Consider the following 23,697-nt stretch of genomic DNA (forward strand, 5'->3'; position numbering starts at 1 on the left):
ACACACTGGAAGCTTGGTCCTTAGTGTGGCATAGTGGGAGGGGTGGGACCTTTAAGAGGAGGAGCCTAGGGGCTGGGAAGGTGGCTCAGTGGTAAGAGCGCTTGCCTTGCATGCATGAGGCCCTGGGTTCGATTCCTCAGCACCACATAAGCAAAGAAAAAAAGCCGGAAGTGGCGCTATGGCTCAAGTGGTAGAGTGCTAGCCTTGAGCTGAAGAGCTGAGGGACAGCGCCCAGGCCCAGAGTTCAGGCCCCATGACTGGACCCAAAAAAAAAAAAAAAAAAAGAGGAGGAGCCTAGTGAAAGGATAGGCCCTCCCCTGCTCTGCCTTCATTTGTCCCAGATCATAACGTGGTGAGGGGTCCTCATTTGTCCACACCGCCACCAGCCCATCTCTCCTGACCTCTCTGCTGCTCTAAAGAGGGCATCCAACTCACATCCGACAGCACTCTCTCGTGAATCTGCGTGAGCTCCTCCAACTTCTTCTCCAGCTCCAGAGCCTCCTGCCGCAGCTTTTCAGCGGACTCCGTCTTTGGGCCCTGGAACAAACGCTTTGACTCTTTCACGAGGTTGACAACATCCATCAGAAGGAAGACACCTGCAGTGGCGGCACCCATCATCCGGGCTCCTTTGGTCATTGCCAGAATGGTTCCTCCAAAGACTTTCTGCACCTGCTTAGTGCTTCGGGCTGAGATGGTCCCCGTGGTCATGAGGGTCCGGGCACTGGCCGCTAAGCGAGGGTTGGCTTTGGCCAGCCTTATGGCTTCGATGTTCTTCTGAAGGCGTGGCAGGTCTTGGAAGTACTTCTTGCCTAAAGCAGCAACTTTGAGTGTGGTCTCGGTCAAAACCTCCTTCACTGTCTTCCCTTTGTCCATGCTGGTTGACAGCAGGTGAGTGGCTTCGGCTTCCACAGACCACTTCCTCACGCCTCCCACAAGGCTAGAGGCCGCACTGGTCAGAGTGGACACCACCTCCAGCCCCAGCCCCGAGACTAGGAGCGCCGCGACGCCCCCTAGTGTCACCGGGGCCACAGCCAGGCCGAGGATCCTCAGGACTCCAGAGGCAGCGCTGGTGGAGCTGGCCATCACACGGGAGATGGCGCAGTCCCTCTGCACCTTGTCCGCCTTGTCTGCAAGCTCACGAAGCTTTCTTATTTGCTCCTTGAGCTCCATTTTCACCTGAGGAAATGTGTCCAGAAAGCTTTTCCTATCCTGCAGCTCTGTGCACAGCCTGTCCGTGTCCTCCATTGCATCTGCCGCCAGCTGCTCCAGAGCTTTGCGGAGCGCAACACCTTCATACCTGTAACAGCGAAGCCCACAGAAAGAATCAAGAAAGATGGTGTGCGTATCTGTAAAACAGGCTTCCTAAGATCCACCTCCCTGTCCCAATCATGGAGCTTTTTTTTTTTTTAATTTCACCAAGAATCAAATATCAAAGAATTTTGCTAATATGTAAATTTTTTCATCCGATACTGAACACATTTGGGAAAGCCACGGTTGCTCTGTGGTCCTTATGCAATTAAAGGGGCAATGCATACAAGTCAATGTGCTTTCGAATTGTAGACAGTTGATAAAGGCGACTTCTTACTCAAGGTCGACGCCAGTATCACCACGCTATATAGAGCAGGAGTGCTGTAGGTGAACAAAAGACATTCAAGATTGGGAGCACACAAACCTTTTAATTTAGAGAATAGCAGCATGTCGTAAGAAAATAACTTCAAAGCCTTCAGGGAGAAGCCTTCTTTTTGGCCTCCATCCTAGACCCACTCCTGTTACTATTCTTGATTTTTTGTGGATTTTGTTGTTGCTGTTGTTGGTGGTGGTAGTGGTGGTGGTGGTCCTGGGGCTTGACCTTGGGCTTGGACTCTGTCCCTGAGCTTCTTTTTGCTGAAGGCTAGCTCTCTACCACTTGAACAATAGAGCCACTTCTGGCCTTTTTTTTTTTTTTTAGTAGTTTATTGGAGATAAGTATCTCGTAGACTTTCCTGCTCGAGCTAGCATTGAACTGTGGTCCTCAGATCTCAGCAATAGGCGTGAGCCACCAGTGCCCAGCTCCTGTTCCTCCACGACCCTTGGTTCTGACCCTCACCCCAATCTCCGGGTTTTGGAAAGGTGCTGGGTGTCCACCATACACCCAGCACGTTGCTGACCTATCTTATGTTTCTCACCATAAAGTAAAATGGATGAGGGAACGAAGACACAGTACTTAAGTTGCCAAAGTACAAAACTAGAAGATGGCAGAAATGATTCTGGCCCCTAGGTGGGCTGTCTGCCTTCACTCTGAGATTAGTCTCTGTCAGGGAATAACATTGAGAAAACACTAGTGAGTGGTTTACAAGGGACATCCTCAACTCCAACCACAGGGCCTGTCTGGGAGGTGGGCCTCCTGAGCAAAGGAGCCCAGCAGGAGTGAGGCACACCCACCCTCAGGGACTTCCCCTGAAGGTCACCTGGACAACACAGCCCCCGCCATAAACTCTTCCCAGGCATCATCTTCAGTCAGCAGGAGCTGCAGGTAGTCCCAGTTTGCTGGATCCTGGAGATTGTCAATGACAAACTTAAAGAAGTCTTTGTTTTCTAGGTAGGAAGAGAAAAGAAGAAGATTAGGAACGGGTATGGTAAAGCATGAATGATATCAAGGACAAAGGAGTTAACTATGTTGCTGAACATCTGTCACATGGGGTACTTCCGATTGTGTCACCAGTGTTACAAATTGAATCATGCTCCTCAAATTAATAGGTAAAAGCCCTGTCTTCCAGTGGCTATGACTGGAGACAGAACTCCAAGAAAAGGCTTAAGGATGTGAGGTAACTGAGGTTAAATGAGGTCACAAGTATAGAGTCCTTAGCCTTACTGCTGGTGTCCTTAAAAGAGGAAGAGGAAGAGGAAGAGATACCAAGTATGAATGTCTGTCTGCCTCTCACACACATAGACACAGACACACACAGACACACAGACACAGACACAGACACAGACACACAGACACACACACACACACAGACACACACACACACACACACACACACACACACACACACACACACACACACACACCTGGTCATTCCTTGATCATGAAATGGAAGTTGGTTGCAGAACTGTAAGGAAACAATTTGGTTCATAGTGTTGTATTTTGTGATGGCTTCTGGAAATTAATGCACCAAGGAAGTGTGCCATGGAGGTTGTCAGAGAAATCAGTCATTCTGACTTTCAACTTGCCTGAAGTGAGAAATGTATAGATGAATAAAATACACATACGCACACGCCTAAATGTGTCCATGAATGTATTTCCAAAGAGAATTAGATCAAAGGGTTTCTGACCTCATGAGTGGGTTCAGCCATTGATGGAGTCAAACCTTGAGTAAGCTGTTAGAATGTGACTGAAGTTGGAAGGCTGGGCCTAGTTGCAGGAAATGGGTCACAGGGGATGAATGCCCCAAGGCTGCATCTTGCCCCCCCTTCCTGCTACTCCTTACATTGTTTCCTGACAACCACGTGTGCGCAGCTTCTCAACAGCTTCTTCACACATGATGGGGGCCAGCATCTCAAACTGATCAAAATTAATCTCTCCTCCCTTTAGTTGTTTGGGTCAAGTATTGGGTCACAAAGATGATAATACTAACTAACACAAGTGGGTTTGGCAGTAGTTTATTGGAGGAAAGAGAGAGAGAAAGAGAGAGAAAAAGAGAGAAAGAGAGAAAGAAAGAATGAAAGGAAGGAAGGAAGGAAGGAAGGAAGGAAGGAAGGAAGGAAGGAAAGGGAAGGAAGGAAGGAAGGAAGGAAGGAAGGAAGGAAGGAAGGAAGGAAGGAAGGAAGGAAGGAAGGAAGGAGGGAAGGAAGGAAGGCAGGCAGGCTCACATCTATAATCCTAGCTATTCAGGAGGCTGTTATGTAGAACTCAAGTTCAAAGGCAGCCAAGGCAGAAAAATTGGTAAGCCTGTCTTCAATTAAGTAGCAAAAAATGGGAACTGGAAGCATGGCTCAATTGGGAGAATGCCAACCTTGAGCAAAACAAAACAAAACTGAGCCCTGAATTCAAGCCTTGTACTAGCACACACAAAGAAAGGAAGGAGGGGGGAAAGGAATTACTACAATGCCAAAGTGAAATTAATATAATGTTGACTACACTTGAATTATTACATATGTACAGTTGTACATATTCCATATGTACATGTGTGCATGTGTGTGTGTTTAGTTAAATTCCTGGGACCTAGACATGATTTGGAATTTGGATCTTTTTAATATTTTGAAAAGACTCCTTGATATCTTTTTCACTGACTTACTATAATTGTGTATCTTTATGGGGTACAGTATGATATTTCAAGGTAATTGGTATCACATCATCTTAAGCATTCATCATTTCTTTGGCCAGGGACATTCAAAATCTTCGTTACTAGCTATTTTGGAATATGCAATTAGGTTTTTCAATATTTTAGAAAATGAAGCCTAGAATGATAGTTGTAGCTCCTGGTAGGCTAAGGCAAGAAGATTGTGACTTCAAAGCCAGGCTAGGTTGCCCAGTGAGTCACAGGCCAGACTCTGACTAAAAGAGAGAGGGTGGGGAGAAATGGAGAGGAAGGAAGGAAGGAAGGAAGGAAGGAAGGAAGGAAGGAAGGAAGGAAGGACGGAAGGAAGAGAGGGAGGAAGAGAGGGAGAGAGAGGGAGAAAGGGAGGGAAAGAGGGAGAGGGGAAGGGAGGGAAGAGAGAAGGGGGAAAGGAGGGAGGGAGGGAGGAAATGAATACCAGACTCATAAAGTGTTGCTTGCCCACCCAAGTAACCCGAGTAACTAAAAACATTAATGCTTGACCCTGAAGCAAATGGATATTCCTATCAATGAGATAAATAGTATAATAACTCCACATAGCATGAGCCCAGCGGTGGTCAGGACAGTGCTTGCCTATGTAGTTTGCAGTGACGTGGAGATGATGGGATGGCAGGGCAGGAACTGAGACCAGTACATGCTTATGGACATGGTCTGGAATGTGCTTCCTGGTGGGTACAGGCAAGGGAGGCAGTGTGGCCTCCTTCCACAGGAGACCAGGAGTCTCGGAAAGGAAGGGGGTGGCTTCAGAGCAGAGCCTAGAAAATCCCAAGATACCAACCCAAGACTGACTAGACAACAATTTTTAACAGTACTTTCAAGGCTCATGTTTTCTAAATTCCAGTGGTTCCTGCATTTTGTTCTATAATATCAGCATGGGAATTTTAAATTTGATTGGAAAAAAAAGACATTTCAAGTTTACACTCTGGAGAAACCTGGTCACACAGAAAGGCTCATCCTCTAACGATGGAGACTGAGGCGGGCAGTGGAGGGGGAATCTTCATGTGGTGGTGATGGTGGGGCCCAGACCCTCCTCTCAGGGCCTGCAACCTCTCCGTGTCTTAGACACCTGGCTTCCAGTAGCTCCTGTGACCCCCATGCTGGCCCACTTATTAAATGAGGAAGAATATATCCTGAGAACTCCATCACCCAGGCCTCCCTCTGGGATCCCAGGACCCGCAGAGAGCTACCAGTGTCAAATCTTTCCCTTTCTCTTATTCTTCTGCATGACAACTGAAGGCACATTTTGCTCTCCAGGGCCAGCTCCTGGGAAGAACTGACTTGCTTCAAGGCAAATAAAGGAGGAAAAGTACACAGGGCAGAGAAAGCAGGACTGAGAGGACATAGTCCTATGGACTGGGTGAGTGAAGGAATAGAGCTGTTGCCCTTTGTGTCGTGTTCAGACTTTTCTTCCACATGAGGTAAGTAGAATCGGTCACACCTCTGAGCCACTCAGAGATGCCGGGACACCAAGCTAAAGGAAACATCCTGCTCCTGGGGACTTCTTCAGGGTCAACCCAGAGAAGAGGGGAAGGTGGGAGGAGAGGAACAGCCACAGTGCTGTCTCCTGAATCCTCCACTCCTGATCCCTGCTCCCCCTTCATTTCCCCATTGCCGTCCTCTGGTGTCCTCTCCCTGGCCCTACCTTTGGACTAGCTCCACCAGAGGAGACAGAGGAGACAGTGAACACCTGGGCCATGACTGTAAACAAAGGTCTGATGGGAAGCCCCACAGATAAGGGTTTAGGGAACACCTCTTGTTCCCTCATGGGGCTCCCCTTCTGCTTTTCTGACTCCTCTGAAGGGTGACTCGCCTTGGAGCTAAGCATTGAACAGAACTCAGTCAGAGAAGAAGATGTGACTACCTGGGAAGGCCTCAAAGAATTCTGGTTCCATGGGTCCAGCGGAGCAATCGCTGAGAGGTTTGCCTTCTCGTCTCGGGCGGTGTCCAGGCTGTAGGAAGAAAGGACACAGCATGAATGCATCATGTGAGGCACATCATGTGAGGCAGGTCCAGCCACAGACTTCTTGCGCCTCGGGGTGTTCACATCCGTTCTATAAGACGAGGACCCCTGCTGGCCCCTGTTTCCCTGCAGAAGGCATGACCACAGTGTCCAAAGACAATAATGAAAGAGCCAGACTTGAATTCAACTCCTTCTGATTGAAATCCCCTGATTTCAACAACTATACTCTGCTTCTCCAAATATACAAAAAGTAATTATTCACATCTGCATGTGTATAGTAAAGAACTCTCTCTTTCTAAAAGGTATACAGGACCCGTTTCCCAAGCCACTATCATAGAACATTCATTAGTGTGCCTGTGTTTCCCCAAACCCTGAATCTTCCTTCAGCAGGATCCTTTCTTCCACCAGGGCCTCGAAACAGACCCTGTCCCCTGCTCTGCACTGCCCCTTTCTTCTGTGGCCCTGCCCTAATGGTCAGCTCATACTTGCTTCTAATCCCTTCAGGAGTAGAAAAACTTTTTCCTGCTACAGTCCATTTGTATACTTCTAACATCATTTTTGGACCATACACAATGATCCATACAGGCAGAGCAGTTACAGGCAGCAAACAACAATGCACGTCTGTCCTGTTTACGCAAAAATGAGTTTGCAGGCCCTCTATGGCCCATAGGTTAGAAGTTCCCCACCCTTGATTATAAATAGTAGTGCAATTTACAAAACTGGCTGAGAGAAATGTGGGGAGCAGGGCAGGTGTGGGGGCGGGGGAGAGGCAATCCAGCTGTGGCAAAAGGCAACAAGTCCATAATAATAGGTCTAATGGCTGAGAAGCAGAATTTATTGGGGAATTCAAAAAGAATGACCAATAAAATGATCAATGAACAGGAGGAATAAATGTCCTCTCGAATGAATTCTGAGAAACAAAAAAACTGAATGAAATAAGAAAGACGATGGAGGAGATGAAGAGGAGTTCAGTTGAGATAGAGGATCTTGAAAAAATACAACATTAAAATTCTGGAAAAGATTAACTCAGTAAGTCAAATAGAAGCTCAGTCTTGGAACAGCTGCGGAGAGCAGAGTCTAAGGACTCTGCTTGCTGGGGATGGGGGTGGAGGGAAGCTGGGCAGATTCTGCCAGGAAGCAGGCTTTAGCCAGGAGGTCCAAAGTCCCTCCTGCCCCAGGAGACACCCCAGGCCCTGTCTCAGGCTCCACCCCTGTGAACCTCACTCCACTGGGATCACAAATACAGTCAGGGCCTTCCACAGGAAAGGGTGGAGGGTGGAATGTCCTCACTGCCCTGGCTGCTCCCTTCTCCCCACCCCATCACACAAAAGCAGGAAATGTAGGTTAATACTGAGAGGTGTATTTTGAAAACTAGCACATTGGCCAGACTTTAAATGACCAAATGCCACCATGTCTGGCAAGCTGTGGACAGCACATCATGTCTGCAGTCAAGTTTCCAGAGTTTTAAAGAATAATCACCAATGTCCAGCTACCCTGGCAATGTGCTCCAGACATGGCCAAGCACCCTCCCCTGCAGGTCTCTAGTCCACACAAAGTAGCACACAGGCAAATAAGAAACCATGAGTGAGTAACTGGGCATAGCAGACCACCCTTCAACACAGGAGGAGAAGCAGCCTGGGGGAAGAGACCCAGGAGGCCGGCGCAGTTCGGCTTGGGCATGCATGGAGCCCTGTCTGCAGCAGGAGTGTGTAGACCTGCATGTGCATGTGTATATGTGTGTATGTATTCTGTTGGCGTATATGTGAGGTTTAGATCTTCCCCAGATACCGTAATTTAAATATAATTATTGACCATTTAACACCAAACACCCAGTAACACTTGCTCTGGCAATCTAGGCTTAGTCTATTACCACAGCACATCACCAGCATCTGAGAAAGGGACCCAGGCCTCCTGCTCCCCTGGCATCCCACAGCTCCTGCCGCTCCGGTGTTCCCAATGCCTGATCCGTCCTCACTGCCCCTGCACCTCCCACCCACCCTAGAGAAGCCTGCTAGGGCTTCGACAGGGCAGGGTCCTAACTCCATCCATCCACCAAAGTAGCTCAGAGAAGGGAAGTGACTTGCTTAGTGAGACACAGCTCTGGAGAGCAGAGTGGAATTCCACATTGGCCCTCTGACTCTGAGTTGAAGCAAAATGTGTGACTGTAAAAATCCAGAAGTTTCTAGGCTTTTTCCTCTGCTTCCACACACACAGAGCCAGAGCCAGGCCTTTGATTGTAAGACTGCGAACCAGGATGGTGCTGGGCATGCTGTCCCCAGACCTGGTCACCTTGGCATCTGGACACACGGATGCCCCATCCTCTTCCTCCATCTCCCACAGGCAGAGCCAGGCCGTCTGCCCGCTCTGCCTCCTTCCCAGGCAGGGAATTGGTGGGGGGGGGGAGGGGGAGAGCGGGTCATGCCCAACTCACCACAGACTCTCCCCCTGATGGGCTTGCTGGTGACCCAGTGGTCTGTGGCTGTGTGCGATGTGTGGCCAGCTGTTCCTCGGTCGCAATAACGTAGACCCAGGCTAGATATGCACAGGGAAGGGAAAGGGAAATTGAAAGTTCTCAGTTCCAAGCAGCCTACCCACCCTTCTGTGATGACTCACCCAAACGATCCACTCAGCCTGACTTTCTGGGCCCTTCACAACCCAAATCATCCTCCCAGGGTCTCCTTAGTCTTTAGGAGGAAAGCCTTGCCATACCACCTAGACTTGGTTCAGACCCTCACCCCTGCACAATCCCTCCACCCTCCTCCATTCTCCCCACCTCTCCCTGCACCCTGCATGCTCACTGCAGGCTCTTTGCTAGGCTGTGGCTGGGCATCCTGTCCACACAGCTTTTAGACAGTGGCCTGCATGGCTTCCTCTGCCCGGATCTCCAGGTCCTGCCACCTGGAAACATCATGCCTTGCTTCCTGACTGAACCCCACCAGCTTCACCCCCCCCCCCAGGTCACCAGAGGCCACTGACCCTGCTCAGCCTCTATGGCACCTGGTCAAGAGGGGACAAAGTCCACAGCAGCTCCAAAACTTCTGAGCCCCACAGCTGCCTTCCTGGCAGAGGAGCTGCAGTTGGGGCTGGACTCCAGAGGTCAGCCTGATCTCTGATGGGGCCTTTGTCACCCTGAGATCGCCATCTTAGACAAGGCTGCAGGGCTGTGCCATCACCTGCTCAGTGCTCTGAGGTGGGATGGTGGGTGGCCTAGAACTCTCACACTAAGTTCTCAGTGGACCTCCTTCCTTACTTGACTGGAGTTTTAGAACCATTTCCTAACAACCAACATTTCTCCCTGTTTTTCACGCTGACATAAAATACCATACATATTTGTAGAGCTGTACATATTTGTGGAGTGTGAGCTCTGATGCTCCAGGTGAGGAAACTGAGGCCAAGGCAAGGTCTGGTGACCTGCCTTACTTTTCACAGTAGTGCTGGTGCCAAGACTTGAACCAAGTCCTCCTGAATTAAGTCTCGTTTTCTTGATGACTATGTTTTGTTCCCCTAAATAGATGAAATTATGCATTCATATATATATATATATATATATATATGTTGATTATAATAACTCCCTCCTTCCTATACCTGATTCCCGGGTCTCTGTCTTGTTATATTTGCTGGTGACACTGTCTTCCCCAAATCTGCACATTCCTTGCTTCTACAGGATCCTTCCTCCCAGCTAGAGTGGGCTGCCCAGGCCCCTTGGCTGTCTTCCTGTAATTGTTGGGTATTAGATTGTTTCTAGTCCTTGAGAGAAAATGTAAACTTTCTCATATCTAAGCACACTGTTAAACAACAAATTGTACCAATTTATATCCACTCAGGCAGTATATGAGTGTGTCTATCTTTTGTTATTGTTGGTGGTGGTTGTGGGGCTTGAACTCAGGGCCTGGGCACTGTCTCTGAGCTCTTTTGCTCAAGGCTAGCATCCTACCACTTTGAGCCACAGCTTAACTTCTGGTTTTTGAGTGATTAATTGGAGATAAGAGTCTCACAGGAACTTCTCTGACCAGGCTGGCTTTGAGCCACAATCCTCAAACCTAAGCCTCCTGAGTAGCTAAGATTACAGGTGTGAGCCACCAGTGCCCAGCTTCCTTCTCCTTCCTTTGTTTCCTCCATTTAGGGGCCACCTAAGAAATCTGTCTGCCTCCAGGATGCCTTGTCTTAGACAGCATGGCACTGGAACTGCACCCCAGGCAGCCTTGTGAACCACTTGAGTGGGTTTTCCACCTTCTTTTCTGTACAGGGAGATGGAGGAACAATCAGACTCAAACCTAGCTATCAATCCAAGTTCTCCTACTGCCTAGCACTATGGCCAAGAAGATGATTCTCACTTATCTGAGTTCATCTATAAGATGAGAACAAATCCTTCTCTGTCAGAGCACTAGTGGGGATGAGGAGGGTGGGGATGAGGAGGGTGGATCATAACATCTCCAGCTTACCACAGAATCTTCTCCTGGCTGAGTTTGGATACAGCCCAGCTCTCCTTAACTGTTTGGGTCCAGTTACGAGCTCTATGTCTGAATTGGGAGCTTCATCTATCCTCTGTGGTACCCCAAAATGAAAATCTCAGCGTGTAGGATGCCACCCTCAGCCTCACCCACTTTGCTCATCTACTCACAGGAGTGACTCGGGCTCTGCATTTCAAGTCCTTCTCAGTCTATTTCTTAAAGATCTAATTTTTCCATTAAAAAATCATTTGTTTTTTTCTTTTGTTGTTGTTTCTCAGATCCAAGATTGACCTCAGGCCTTTGAGCTCTGCTTGGCTTTCTTGCTCATGGCTGACCCACTACCACTTGAGCCATGTCTCTAACCTAGATTTTTCTGCTATTTAGGTGGTGGTAGCATCTCAGGACTTACTGCCCAAGCCTGGCTTTGAACAGTGATCCTTCAGATCTCAGCTTCATGAGTACCCAGGATGACAGATGTAAACCATTATCTCTCAGAATACTTCATTGCTCTGTGTGTGTGTGCGCGCGCGCACATGCCATTCCTGGGGCTTGAACTCAGGACCTTGGTGCTGTCTCTGAGCTTTTTTGCTCAAGGCTAGCAGTCTACCACTTGAGCCACAGCTCTACCTCTGGATATTTTGGTGGTTACTTGGAGAGAAGAGTCTCATGGGCCTTCCTGCCTGGGTTGGCTTTGAACCACAACCTCAGATCTCAGCCTCTTGAGTAGCTAGGATTACAGGCATGAGCCACTGTGCCCAGCTTCATTGCTTTTTGAGACAAGAGCTTGCTATGTATACTAGGCTGCCCATAACTCCATGTCCTCCGGCCTCAGTCTCTGATGTCCTAGGAGTCCAGATGTGTGCCACCATGATGAGCAAAACAGTCTACATATTTTTGAAATTAACTTGTAAAAACTGGACATACATTTGGGGTATGTGCTCTGATTTTCCAGATGAGGAAACTGAAGAAACTAAGAAGGGAAACTTCCAAAGGGAAATCATCCCAGAATGGACAATGGACTGTTGACCAGGCCTGCCCTTAACCTACATACAGCACCAAACTTTTCCTCTCTCTGAGCAGTGCATGGAAGCAGACCTGATGCCCTGAGAACATGAGCAAATGTCTGGCTACTGAGATAGATACACCCCTGGTCCAGTAGGAGAAACTGCACTTCAATCATGTCACTACTCAGTCCTGTCTGAACACTGAGAACAATTCAACTAAAGGAATACCGGTAACTGAAACGTCTAACCCATGACATGGATGCAGACATTGAAATTCCAATGCAGAAACAAGAAATAGAAAAAGCAGTGCAATATGACTCCTCCAAAAGTTAATACTTTCACAGTGATGATATCTCAGTGATAATGGAGAAGATGAGATCAGAGACAAAGAACTCAGAAAAAATGATAACAAGAATAATCAACAAATGTAAAGAGGACAGAAGTGGCGCTGTGGCTCAAGCGGTAGAGTGCTTGCCTTGAGCTGAAGAGCACGGGTACAGAGCCCGAGCCCAGAGTTCAAATCCCACGACTGACAAAATAAAAACAACAACAAAAACAAACAAACAAATTTAAAGAGGACATACATACACTTAAATAAATCCTAAGAGAAGAAAAAGACTACAAATAAAGCATGGAATGAAATAAAGAAGACAATGCAGGATATAAAAGAGAATGTCAATAATAATATAAGAATCCTGGTGTGGGAAGTGCAATTCTAGAAATGAAAAGCTCAGTATCTCAAATTAACATCAATTTGAAAATCTAAACAATACAGTACATCAAACTGCATATAGATTATCAGAGCTTAATAAGGTAGATGAATTGCACCATTCAGAAAAAAAAGAAAAAAATGAAGTATGAATAAACATACAAGATCCCTGGTACACCAACAGTTAAAAGACAAAAATTATAAATCGTAGGCAGAAAGACAAGGGATGAAAGCTAAGGGTATAGAAAAAATATATATTTAGCAAATTCATAGCAGAAAATGTCTCAAATCTTGAGAGAAAACCAATTATCCAGGTACAGGAGGCTTTTAAAACACCAAACACGCAAGAACAAAAAAAGAACTCTCCAAAGCAGATTGTATTTAAAACATCAACTATAAAGAAGGAAACAAACTAGAAAGCTCCAAGAGGAAAGTGAGGGCTTACATACATAAAAACAACAGGACATGTATCAACACAAACTCTAAACATACGGAGTAGGATCTACTTCAAGGCCTGAAAGGAAATACCTACCAATGCAAACTACTGAACCCAGCAAAGCTATACATCACAACTGAGGATGAACTAAAAATGGTCCACAATAAAGAAAGACGTTTTAACCACTAAGCCAGAACTGAAGAAGATTCTTAAAGGAATCCTACACACAGAAAAGGAAGATAAAATTGACAGAATACAGGAAAAAATAAATACACTTGGGTGCATTGTTAAACAAATGAGGAGTAAGGCAGCATTAAATACAACAAAAATAGCAAAATAACAGGTATTACAACAAACCTTTCGACAAAGCTGAATGTTAACAGTGCATTTCTTTCAGGTTCCCGGTGGTCAACTGAAATGTGTAGTCTCAGAAGTTGAAGGTCATCAGCCAGGCTACTCTAGTAAGATTGTCTAAGAGAGGCCACTGGCCACTGTTTTTACCAAAACGTCAAAATAAAAGTTAACACTTGTTTTAGGAGGACCTATCACCAGGGGCTCACCGGGGTCTGAGTATGGACAGCCCTGGCCCACAGTTTTACTGCTCCAATCTGTCCAATGGCCAACAGTCAAACACTCTTCTTAATTCTGGATCTTTCCATCTCTTTCCTTGGCCTCAGCTGGTGCCTGCCTGTGGGGATGGATTCTTTCCTGATCATTTTCCTGACATCATCAGTTACTACTTATTGAAATGGGGTTTCCAGAAAACAAGATGGAAGGAAGCAGATGTATTTCTGATGTCCAGCATCCCTTCCCTAGATGAAGAGAAAATTGTATCTCTGAATGGTGCATCGACTCACCCCAAGCTGTCCATCTCTAGAGTCCACAAAGTTCTCTGACACTTCCTCAAATCTGGCGTCACTAACCACCTCAACCAAACACTGTTCAACACAGAATCTGGACTTCCAAGAGGGATGGCCGCATGCCTGAGCCCCACCCACGCTACTGACAGCACCCTCATCATCATGATCATCATCTCACTCCATCATCTTCATCATCATCACTTTTGCTGTCACCAAGAAGTCACGGCCTGAGCCAGAACGAAGATGAGTTGATATTGAAGAAACAGGATGAGACACCAAAGCAAGACTTTATTATTGCTGGGACATCAGACAACGGGACTGTCATCATGGAACCACGGTGTCTTCCTCCTTATTCCAGCAATTCTTTTTTGTTGTTGCTGTTGGTCATGGGGTTTGAACTCTGGGCCTGGGCGCTGTCCCTCAGCTCTTCAGCTCAAGGCTAGCACTCTATTGCTTGAGCCACAGCGCCACTTTTGGTTTTCTGGTGGTTTATTGGAGATAAGAGTTTCACAGACTTTCCTGCCCAGACTGGCTTTGGACTGTGATCCTCAGATCTCAGCCTCCTGAGTAGCTAGGATGACAGGCGTGAGCCACCGGCGCCCGGCTTATTCCAGCAATTCTAACTCTTGACTTTCTCTCCTTTCAGCTCTTCACTTTCCTGACCTTCTTTCCATGGATATTCCCATGAATCCTCCATCTATCCATGCTCCTGTGTGTTCTTCCATCCCCAGTAAACCATTCCTCCTGTTCCCCATGCTCTCGGGGCCTCTTTTGTCCCCATCTTAGGCTCCAGGTTCTCTTCCACCCACTTGCTAGCTGCACTCCCTTCGCTGTGTTCAGCCCCCGTGTTGTCCAACTCCTTTGCACCTCATCCCATAGACTCATCTTACTCCCATTCTCCCTCTAACACGGTGCCTGTATTCGCCCATACCTCTGCCCTGCACTTCTCCCTTGACCTCTGGGCTGCTCAGGAAGGTGGGATCATGCCACTGAGCTGGGCCTGGACCTTGACAAGGAACTCCAACTTGCTCTCCAGCTCCTGGGCCACCCAGTGCAACTCTTTGGCCAACTCTAACTCTGCCCCCTTAGACAAATGCTGTGAATCTTGCACAAGGCTGGTCACATCCATCCCAAGGAAGACACCAGTGGGGACAGCCCCCAAGATTCGGGCTCCTCTGGTCATCGCCAGTGCAGTGCCCCCGAAGGCTCTCTCCACACTCTCAAAGCCTCTCGAAGATCTCCAAGTGTTCATTAGGCCCTTCGCCTGATGTAGTAACTGAGGATTGGCTCTGGCCTGTTTGAAGGCACAGACGTGTTTCCCCAGCTTTGTCAGGCTCTGGAGAAACTCATCAGATGCCAATACAACTTTAGGTGCGGTCTTAGCCGCAGCCACTAAATAATCATTCAGTGTCTCCAGGCTGGCTGACACTAGGTTGCTGGCTTCATCTCTGACGGATAATGTATTTGTTTCTTCCACAATGCTGGTGGCAGCACTGGTCACCGAAGCTGCTGCTCCCAGCCCTATCCCACCCAGAGAGAGCCCCAGACTGAGTCCTGCTGTGAAAGGTGCCAGAGCAAGACCACTGAGGGTCATGAGTCCAGAGGCAACAGCTGTGGAGTTGGCCACAATGCTGGAGATGGTGCAGTCCTTGTGCACCTTGCTGACCTCCTCTGCGAGGGCACGGAGCCTCCTGATGCGCCCCTCAACTTCTGATTTCACCTGAGGAAACCTCCCCCCAAAGATCTTCATATCCTTCAGGTCTTTCTGGGGTCTGTCTTTGTTCTCCATGGCCATGGATTCTGGAAGCTTCCTCAGAGCTTCTCGTAGCTCATCTTCTTCATCCCTGTAAAAGTGAAGGTAATATAATTAAGAGCATTTGTAACTGGGTGCCAGCGGCTCACACATTAACCCTACTGCTAAGGAAGCTAAGACCTGGAGGACCATGATTTTAACCAGCCTGCAGCAGAAAATTCTGTGATGCAGTATTGTCAATTAACCAGCAAAATGTCAGACTAGAGGCAGAACACCAGCCCAGAGCAAGAAAGCTGAGCGGAAGCACAAGGTCCTGAGATCAAATCCTGATAGTGGCATACACACACACACACACACACACACACACACACACACACACACACACACACACACACACACACACACACACGGACCATTTGCTTATCTGTAAAATGAACTCCATAAAATTCTTTCCTACACAAGTCACAACACTTTTTACTAGGATGGAAAAGGAGTCTATAGATTTCCAGCATCATTCTTTCAAAGGTGAATATGTTTAGCATGTCACAGATGCTTTGTGGCCATACTCAAGGTATTTTATTACATACCTACACAAGTGTCAAAATCAAGAAGAGGAAAACAACCTGAACCCAAACCATTCTGGCCTCACAGTTTCCAGACAATAGACATCCAGTCCTAGCAGTGTGATGTGGTGCGTGCTTTGGCATCATTTCTAACATCCAGAGGCACTAGAGACTAAAAGCACTGAGCTCTGGGAGGGAGGGAGGATGCAGGAGGGACAGGAGGCAGGGTGTGATTAAGCCTCATGATGGAATCTGGGTTGTCATCTTGACTGGCTGGAGATGTGCCTGGGAACTTGATGATAAAGCACAGCTATGCCTGTGCCCCACGGCGAGTCTCCAGAGATGACTGGCCTCTGGGCCAGTGACCTGGGGGAGGAGGGCCACACGGAGGAGCTGGACACCATGCAATGGGTGGGGGAGAGGGGGATGAGGGAGATAGGGAGGGGGTGGGGAGAAGGCAAGGGGGAGAAGAGGGAAGTCCTACTGCAGGTCACCTGGACAGTCCAGCCGCAGCCACAAACACCTCCCAGGTTTGGTCTTCAGTCACCAGGAGGCTGGCATACTCTGGGCCCAGTTGGTCCACAAGAAAATCACTGACACGCTCAACAAATAGTCTGGCATCTATTTGGGGAGGATAAAGAGGTCAGAGGACAGGGCAGAGTTCAGGGGTGTAGGAAGACATGCTGTGTGGACCTGTCCCATGGGATGCAATCTCAGCTTGGTACTGAGCCCCGCCCTCCAGTTCACAGGAAAAGTCCTAACCCCAGTGACTGTGTGTGGACACAGGTCCTTTAAGGAAGTACAGGAATTAAGACGAATCAAAGCTGAGCCTGGTGGCACACGTCTGTAACCCAGCTGCTTTGGAGTCTGAGACAGAATCACAGTGTGAGGTCAGCCTGAGCAAGAAAACCAGCCAGACCTCATCTCAACAAACACATGAGGCCTAGTGGTGCAGGCCTGCGCTCCGCTGGGACGCAGGCAGAAGGCCATGGTCTCACGCTGGTCTCTGGAAGAAGCAGGAGACCCTGTGCAGGAATGGACAGCTGGACATCAGTTTTGACATTGCTGAAGGGACACTTCACATGCTGTGCAGTCTGCATTGGAACGCTCCCCGAGCCCGAGGGGCTAGATGATGTGAGGATCACGCGTGCGCGCTGTGGAGTGATCTGGTGGTGCAGAGAGCAGCGTCCTGCGGAGGGCGGAGGCTCTGGGACAGCGGTGGGGGTGGGCGTGGCACTGCTGCGCCTGGCTCAGTCTGTGACTCTCCATGGCTCAGGGACCTGGCTCCCGCCCAGTTCTCAAAAGAGGCAGATTTATCCTGAGGACTCCATCACCCAGGCCTCCCTCCAGGATCCCAGGCCCTGGGGGCAGTGGGGCCTGGAATCTTCCCCCTCTCTCCTTCCTTGCTCTGCAGGGCTGGCTCCTGGGAAGGACTGACCTGGTTCAAGGCAGGTGGGGGAGGGGAGGCAAGGGGAGCAAACAGGCCTGAGGGATGTGGGGTGGATGGGTGGGTGGGTGCGGTCCTGGGAGGAGGCCTCTGCCCTCTCTGTCCCTTTCAGGCTCTTCTTCCACATGGTCAGGAGACCCAGCCCTTTTGGGGCCGTCACCCCTGTAAGCAGGTGCTTGTCCTTGGCAGTGTGGGTGGGCACCTGCCACAGCTTCAGGTGGGATGGGGAGGCTGCATGGGACAGGAGCAGGTGCAGGTGCAGGGAGGGAACTGGCACTAGGGGCGCTGGGGTGTGGCAGGTCCTGGCCTGGGACCTAGGCACATCACCTCTGACCCTCAGAGCAACATGGGCAAAAGCTGCTCTCATGTCACCGGTGGGGGCAGGGGCACCAAGGTCACACTGGGGTCCGGTCCAGTGCCATTCTGAGTCACTCTTGCTCTGAGCCCTTCAGAGACCCTGGATCACCCATGAAGTTACCTTAGAAGTAGGGGAGGTGGAGAGCAAGGGACATATACAGGTTGGGGTAGATCTGTCTCTGTCTCTGCCTCCTCCTGTCCCCTTCTGTCCTCCTTCTGTTCCCCTCTTCCTCTCTCCTCTGTCCTCCCCCTCACAGGGCTCCCCTGGCCCCATCTAGGGAGACACTGTCAGCAGGAAGTGAGCACCCAGGGCCCAGCCCTCCAGGAGAGGGCCAGGAAGCCCAATGATGGATGTAAACTTTGATGTTCACTCCTGGGGTGCCCCTCCTCCAGCTCTGACTCCTCTGCAGGCCAACTCCACTTGGAGCTGCCCCTCAGGGCCAGGCCTGCAGCAGGAGGCAGATAGAGGAGAGGACCGTGATTACCTGGGGAGGTCACCAGATTCACGGTGGTGTCTATGAAAAGACTTCTTGCACTCATGGTTGCTTTCCAAGCTGCAGAAGGAGAGAAGAACACAGTGTGGATGGACTGGGCCAGCTCCAGCCAACGTGGCGGCAGGGGCCAGGTCCCCCTCACTTCCCTCCAGGGTGCCAGGGCCCAAGCCACTCTGTCCCTCTTCCCTTGTGCTCCGTGGCTATGGATAGAAAGTTAGTCACCTTGGGGCTGGGAAGGTGGCTCAGTGGTAGAGCACTTGCCTTGCATGCTCAAGGCCCTGGGTTTGATTCCTCAGCACCACATAAGAAAAAAGCCGGAAGTGGCGCTGTGGCGCAATTGGTAGAGTGCTAGCCTTGAGCTGAAGAGCTGAGGGACAGTGCCCAGGCCCAGAGTTCAAGCCCCACAACCGGACCCAAAAAAAAAAAAAAAAAAAGAAAGTTAGTCACCTTGCACCAGCTCCCTCTGCACTCAGCACAGCCAAGGCAGAGGCCTCTTGGTCTTTTTAGATCCAACAAAAAAGAATATATATGAATATAGACACATATACATTTTTATGGTGCTTGGGTCAAACCCAGGACTTCATGATAGTTAGATAAACATTCTATCACTGAGCTATACCCCAAGTCCCAACTGCGGTCTTAAACTACATCAGTATATTCTAAAAAAAAAAAAAAAAAAAAAAAACTATGAAAAAAACTATGAATTAAGAAAGGTAAATGTAGTTGAGGGTTTTAGAAAGATGTAAGTATATTATTTACAATTACAAAGTCCATAAATAATATATAGATTATGATTTTATGGTACTGGAAAAACATATACACCATGCACCGACGGCTCATGCCTATAGTCCTAGCTATTCAAGAGGCTAAGATTGTGGTTTGAAGCTAGCCTGGGCAGGACAGTCTGTGAGACTGGTCTTCACTAAAGTACCAAAAAAGCTGGAAGTGGAGCTACGGCTCAAGTGGTAGAATGCTAGCCCTGAGCACAAGTGGTAGAATGCTAGCCCTGAGCACAAAGAAGCAGTTGAAGGCCGGTGCCTAGGTCCTGAGTTCAAGCCCACAGACCAGCATATTGAAAAGAAAAAGAGGGCTCTCTCTGCTCTTTTCTAGCTCTTCTCTAGCTCTTCTCTTTTCTAGCTATTTTCTCTCTTTTTTCTAGCTCTCTCTTAGCTCTTTTCCCCAGCTTTCTCTCTCTCTTTCCCTCTCTTTCCCAGCTCTCTCTTTCCCAGCTCTCTCTCTTTCCCAGGCCTTTCCCCACTGCGTGGAGGACCAAGATGGCCTGGTGCCAGCCAGAACAATGAATAAAAAAAAAGAAAAAGAAAAAAAAGAGAGAGAGAAAGGGAGAGAAAGAAAGAAAGAGAAAGAGAGAAAGGAAGGAAAACATATGAGAAGAAATGAAATCCTTATCTGTCATAATAGTAAGTAAAATAACAGCAAAGCATCAGAATCAAGAAAAAGAAACATGGAAGAGCTGCTATATCTCACCCACCGACTTCACACAGGCACCATTGTAAGAGCTTTGAAGGCCCTGACTAATCTTTACTTCTCGCAGGAATCCTGTTAGAAAAGCACAATAGTAGACAATAACTTCCCCAGTAGAGCTTCAGTAGCTCAGGAAATAAGAGCCAGAATTGACAAATGGGATCACATCAAACTAAAAGGCTTCTACAACAACCAAGAAAGCAATTACTAGAATGAAGTGACAGCCTACAAAATGGGAGACAATCTTTGCCAGCTACTGATTTCACAATGGATCAATAACCAAAATATAGAGGGAGATAAGGAAAAACGAAAACTCCAAAAGAACCAATAAGCCAAGGAATAAGTAGACAAATAAATTGAACAGACAGTTCTCAAAATAAGTACAAATGGATAGTAACTGTGAAGAGATATTCCACATCCTTAGCCAGGAAGGAATCACAAAGCAAAACAAGAGAGCAACTTTGAGATTCCATCTCAGCACAGAATAGCCATCATCAAGGACACAAATGACAATCAGTATTGGTGAGGATGTTGAGATGGAAAGGAATCAGTGCAGTCACTATGTAAATAAGTATGGAGGCTCCCCAAAATATCCAAAATAGAGCTACCCTATAATCCTGTGATATCCCTCTTAGACATATAAAAGTCAGGACAATATCCATGTTTATTTCAGCACTAATCATAATAATAGGCCTAGGTACCTGTGAATAAAGAAAATGTGGGATATATACATATATACACATATATATGTTATACATACATACATATGTGTGTATATATACATATATATATACAGTGATTGTGTACCCAGCCCTGACTAGGGAGATCTGCTGAGGAACTTCGGGGTGGGAGGAGGTTGTTGCTATAGAGACAAGTCCAACAGGAGAGCCTGCAGCCCCTCCCTCTCCATTCCTGCTCCAGTCTACATGACCCCACAGCAGGGCACCATTTTGAGATCATAAGATGCAAGAAACATGAGCCCACCCAGAGAGTAGAAATGGGTGGTCAGGAAAAAAACACTATGGCCTTGGGCAATCTACCCCACACATTGGGAAGTGTCTGCTCCCTGCCTCTCAGCCTTCCTTGCCATGCTGGTCTCTCTCTCTCTCTCTCTCTCTCTCTCTCTCTCTCTCTCTCTCTCTCTCTCTCTCTCTCTGTCTTTCTGTCTCTGTCTCTCTCTCTGTCTCTCTCTCTCTCTTTGTCTCTCTCTCCAAGCTTTTCTTGGGTCTCAACTGAGTGCTGAGGTAGGCTAGTCCTCCTTCCAGCTCAGTGACAGACTTGCTTAGTCCCGGCTGGGAGGCGCAGAGGGCTCCTGCCCCACCCTGCTTCTAGACAACTGTGCAGCCCAGATAAGGATCCACCGCCCCCAGCTGGGCCCCAGCCCTCCGCCCGCAGCTGCCAAGAGGTGTCCTGAAAGGCCTCTCCCTCCCAGAGCTGCAGGATGTCCTTCCTGGGGCAGGAACACAGGGTTAGAGCTGCACGTGCCTCCTGAGGAATCCTTGATGAACTCCCAGGGCTAAGTGCAAGCCTGTCACCTAGCACACCTGCTCTCTTCCTTGCTACAGATCCTGCTCTGCACCCTCCCTCCCCTATGCTCCCCTGCCCTGTGTGCACCTTCATTTCAGGAAGCTTGGAGGCCTGGATATCTCCTGCTCACCTCTTCCTGAGGCTGCTTAAATGCCTCCCCACCATGTGAAATATTTCCGTCCTGCTCCTTCACATTGCCATGGCTCCTGCATCTGGGTTCCCAATACCTGCTGTCCCATGGTTCTCAGAGCACTGCCTTCTGCCCAAGCCCAGAGGTGTGGCAGCTTCTGCCTGGGGCTCAGCAGATGAGCAAACCCTAACTCCATCTATTAGGTGATAAGGCAGAAGCTCAGAGAAGGGACGTTGCCTGGACAACGTCCAGATATAGCCTTGGTGGGCCGTTTGGAGGCCGACACTGGCTCCCTGAGTCTGAGGCTGAAACAAAACAAGTGGGATTTGAATATCACAGGTTCTAGGTTCGCCTCTGCTTGTATACATGGAGTTCTCCCATGACACCCCCAAGTCAGGCTGGTGAGCAGAGCTGGGGGCAGCAGCCTGCAGCTTGACCTTCTCAGGGCCACCCTGTGGCCACCCTTCACACCAGACACCCAGGACCACCCCCACTTCACCCTCCATCTCCTGCAGGTTGAGCTAAGGCCGGCTGAGGACAAGGAGTACAAGCCTACCTTTTACCTGCTCAGCCACTTTCCAAAGACTCTGGGAAAGCCACTCCTGACCTAGGACCTCATTTTTCCACAGAGAAGGTGCTCAGAGACAGTCTGGGTGAGAAAGTGCTGGCTTTCTTATACACACTCAACCTTTGCCCCCAGCAGGCCTCCACAGCTCAAGACCACAAGGACTGCTGGATTCTGAGTGCCCTGCCCTCCTCTACCCATTTCCCAAAGAGGTGGTACCCATGACAGCCACCTTCCCTCTGAGATCACTTGACCATGTTTTGGGCAACCTGACACCTGAGCGGTGAACTCATATGCTTCTGTACTAGGATACTGGGGCGGGGGGAACAGTGAGGTACAGCCTGGGTTCTGGCCCTGATTCTGTTGCTGCTTAATATCAGGACCTAGGGCAGATTGGCTGAGCATCCTTGAGTTCATCTATAATACAGAGGGAATAATCCTTCTCTTCCAGAGCCCTCTGAGGATGAAGAAGCAGGTGAGTCAGACCACCCAACTTACCTTGATCTTCCCCTGGCTGAGTTTGGTGTGGTCTGCCTGTCTTGGCCGTGTGGATCCTGTCACCACCTGCACATCTGAGCCACGATCAGACACATCCTCTGGGGTAGATACAACCAAGCAGGAGAGTGAAAGCCCTGGGTTTGGAGCTGCTTGCTATCAAACCACCACTCTAGATAGGGTGCTCCTTGGGAGTCTCCCTCTGCCCACCCTCTGACCCACCCTCCCCGCTGAGTGGTTCACAGCTGTAGCCTGACATTCCAGATCCTCAGAAAAACCAAACCAAACAAACATCTGAACATTTTGGGAGGGAGGGGAGTCTTCAGGAAGAAAAATCCACCACCTATGACTGTGGGGTGGAACTCTACAGATCATTCCCTGCACCCCCTGGACTTGAACCCAGCCCCCTGGGACATCTCAGCCAACTTTCCACCATCAACAACAGTCTCCCCTACATCCTTGGTACTCACTATAGGTTCACTGCTGTGCTGTGGCTGAATGTCCTGTCCACAGGGCTTCTAGACAGGTGCGTGCATGGTTCCTCAGCCAGGATCTCCAGCTCCTGCCACCTGGAAATATCATGCCATCTTCCCACCCACCGGCATCCCTCCAGGAGAGTATAAAGCTATATGCCCTGCATCCGTGGCCCCTTAGGCCGCCTTTGGTCTACAGTCCCACAGCTAGTAAGTCACACAGTTGAGTTGCTGTCAGAATTCTCAGCTTGGTCCCAGAAAGAAGGAGAGCAAGCAGGGCTGGACTGCAGAAGCTAATATGGGCCTAGTGTCTCCTGGCCAAACAGCAATGGGACTTTACGGCCTAATGCTTGCTTCCTGTTTGGGAAACACAACACCGCTCAGTGCATTTATGTCTTCATTTGATTAGAATTTTATGATCATCCTTGGAAGAGCAACACTTTTTTGTTTATTGTGTTGGTTTGCTGGGTCTTCTTTTGAGACAAGTTCTTTCTATGAAGCCCAGACTAGTGTGTTTATAGAGCTTCTGTGGCCTCAAGAGGAAGAGCCAGAATGTTGTCCTTTGGATATTTTACCCTGCTTAAGGTTCATTTTGGGGCACTGGGAAGGTGGCTCAGTGGTAGAGTGCTTGCCTTGCATGCAGGAGGCCCTGGGTTCGATTCCTCAGCACCA

At 48.8% G+C, this 23,697-nt stretch overlaps 2 protein-coding genes across 2 annotated transcripts; both read right to left on the reverse strand.

Annotated features, from left to right (window-relative positions):
* Positions 1-314: 314 nt before the first annotated feature.
* On the reverse strand, positions 315-9,928 carry LOC138811889 (apolipoprotein L2-like). The gene is made up of 5 exons (XM_069999847.1): positions 9,865-9,928; positions 8,711-8,811; positions 6,181-6,268; positions 2,448-2,574; positions 315-1,297 (listed from the first exon to the last, which is right to left on the reverse strand). Exons 1-5 carry the CDS (start codon positions 9,926-9,928, stop codon positions 364-366), a joined length of 1,314 nt encoding a protein of 437 aa, XP_069855948.1. The 3' UTR covers positions 315-363.
* A 4,114-nt stretch (positions 9,929-14,042) lies between these two features.
* Positions 14,043-22,646, reverse strand: LOC138811910 (apolipoprotein L2-like). Its single transcript, XM_069999869.1, has 4 exons — positions 22,556-22,646; positions 18,345-18,413; positions 16,550-16,676; positions 14,043-15,583 (listed from the first exon to the last, which is right to left on the reverse strand). Exons 2-4 carry the CDS (start codon positions 18,397-18,399, stop codon positions 14,707-14,709), a joined length of 1,059 nt encoding a protein of 352 aa, XP_069855970.1. The 5' UTR covers positions 18,400-18,413; positions 22,556-22,646; the 3' UTR covers positions 14,043-14,706.
* Between the last annotated feature and the right edge of the window lie 1,051 nt (positions 22,647-23,697).

The sequence above is a fragment of the Dipodomys merriami genome, unplaced genomic scaffold (genome assembly GCF_024711535.1).
Source record: "Dipodomys merriami isolate MVZ:Mamm:240054 unplaced genomic scaffold, mDipMer1.0.p SCAF_55, whole genome shotgun sequence".
NCBI lineage: Eukaryota > Metazoa > Chordata > Mammalia > Rodentia > Heteromyidae > Dipodomys > Dipodomys merriami.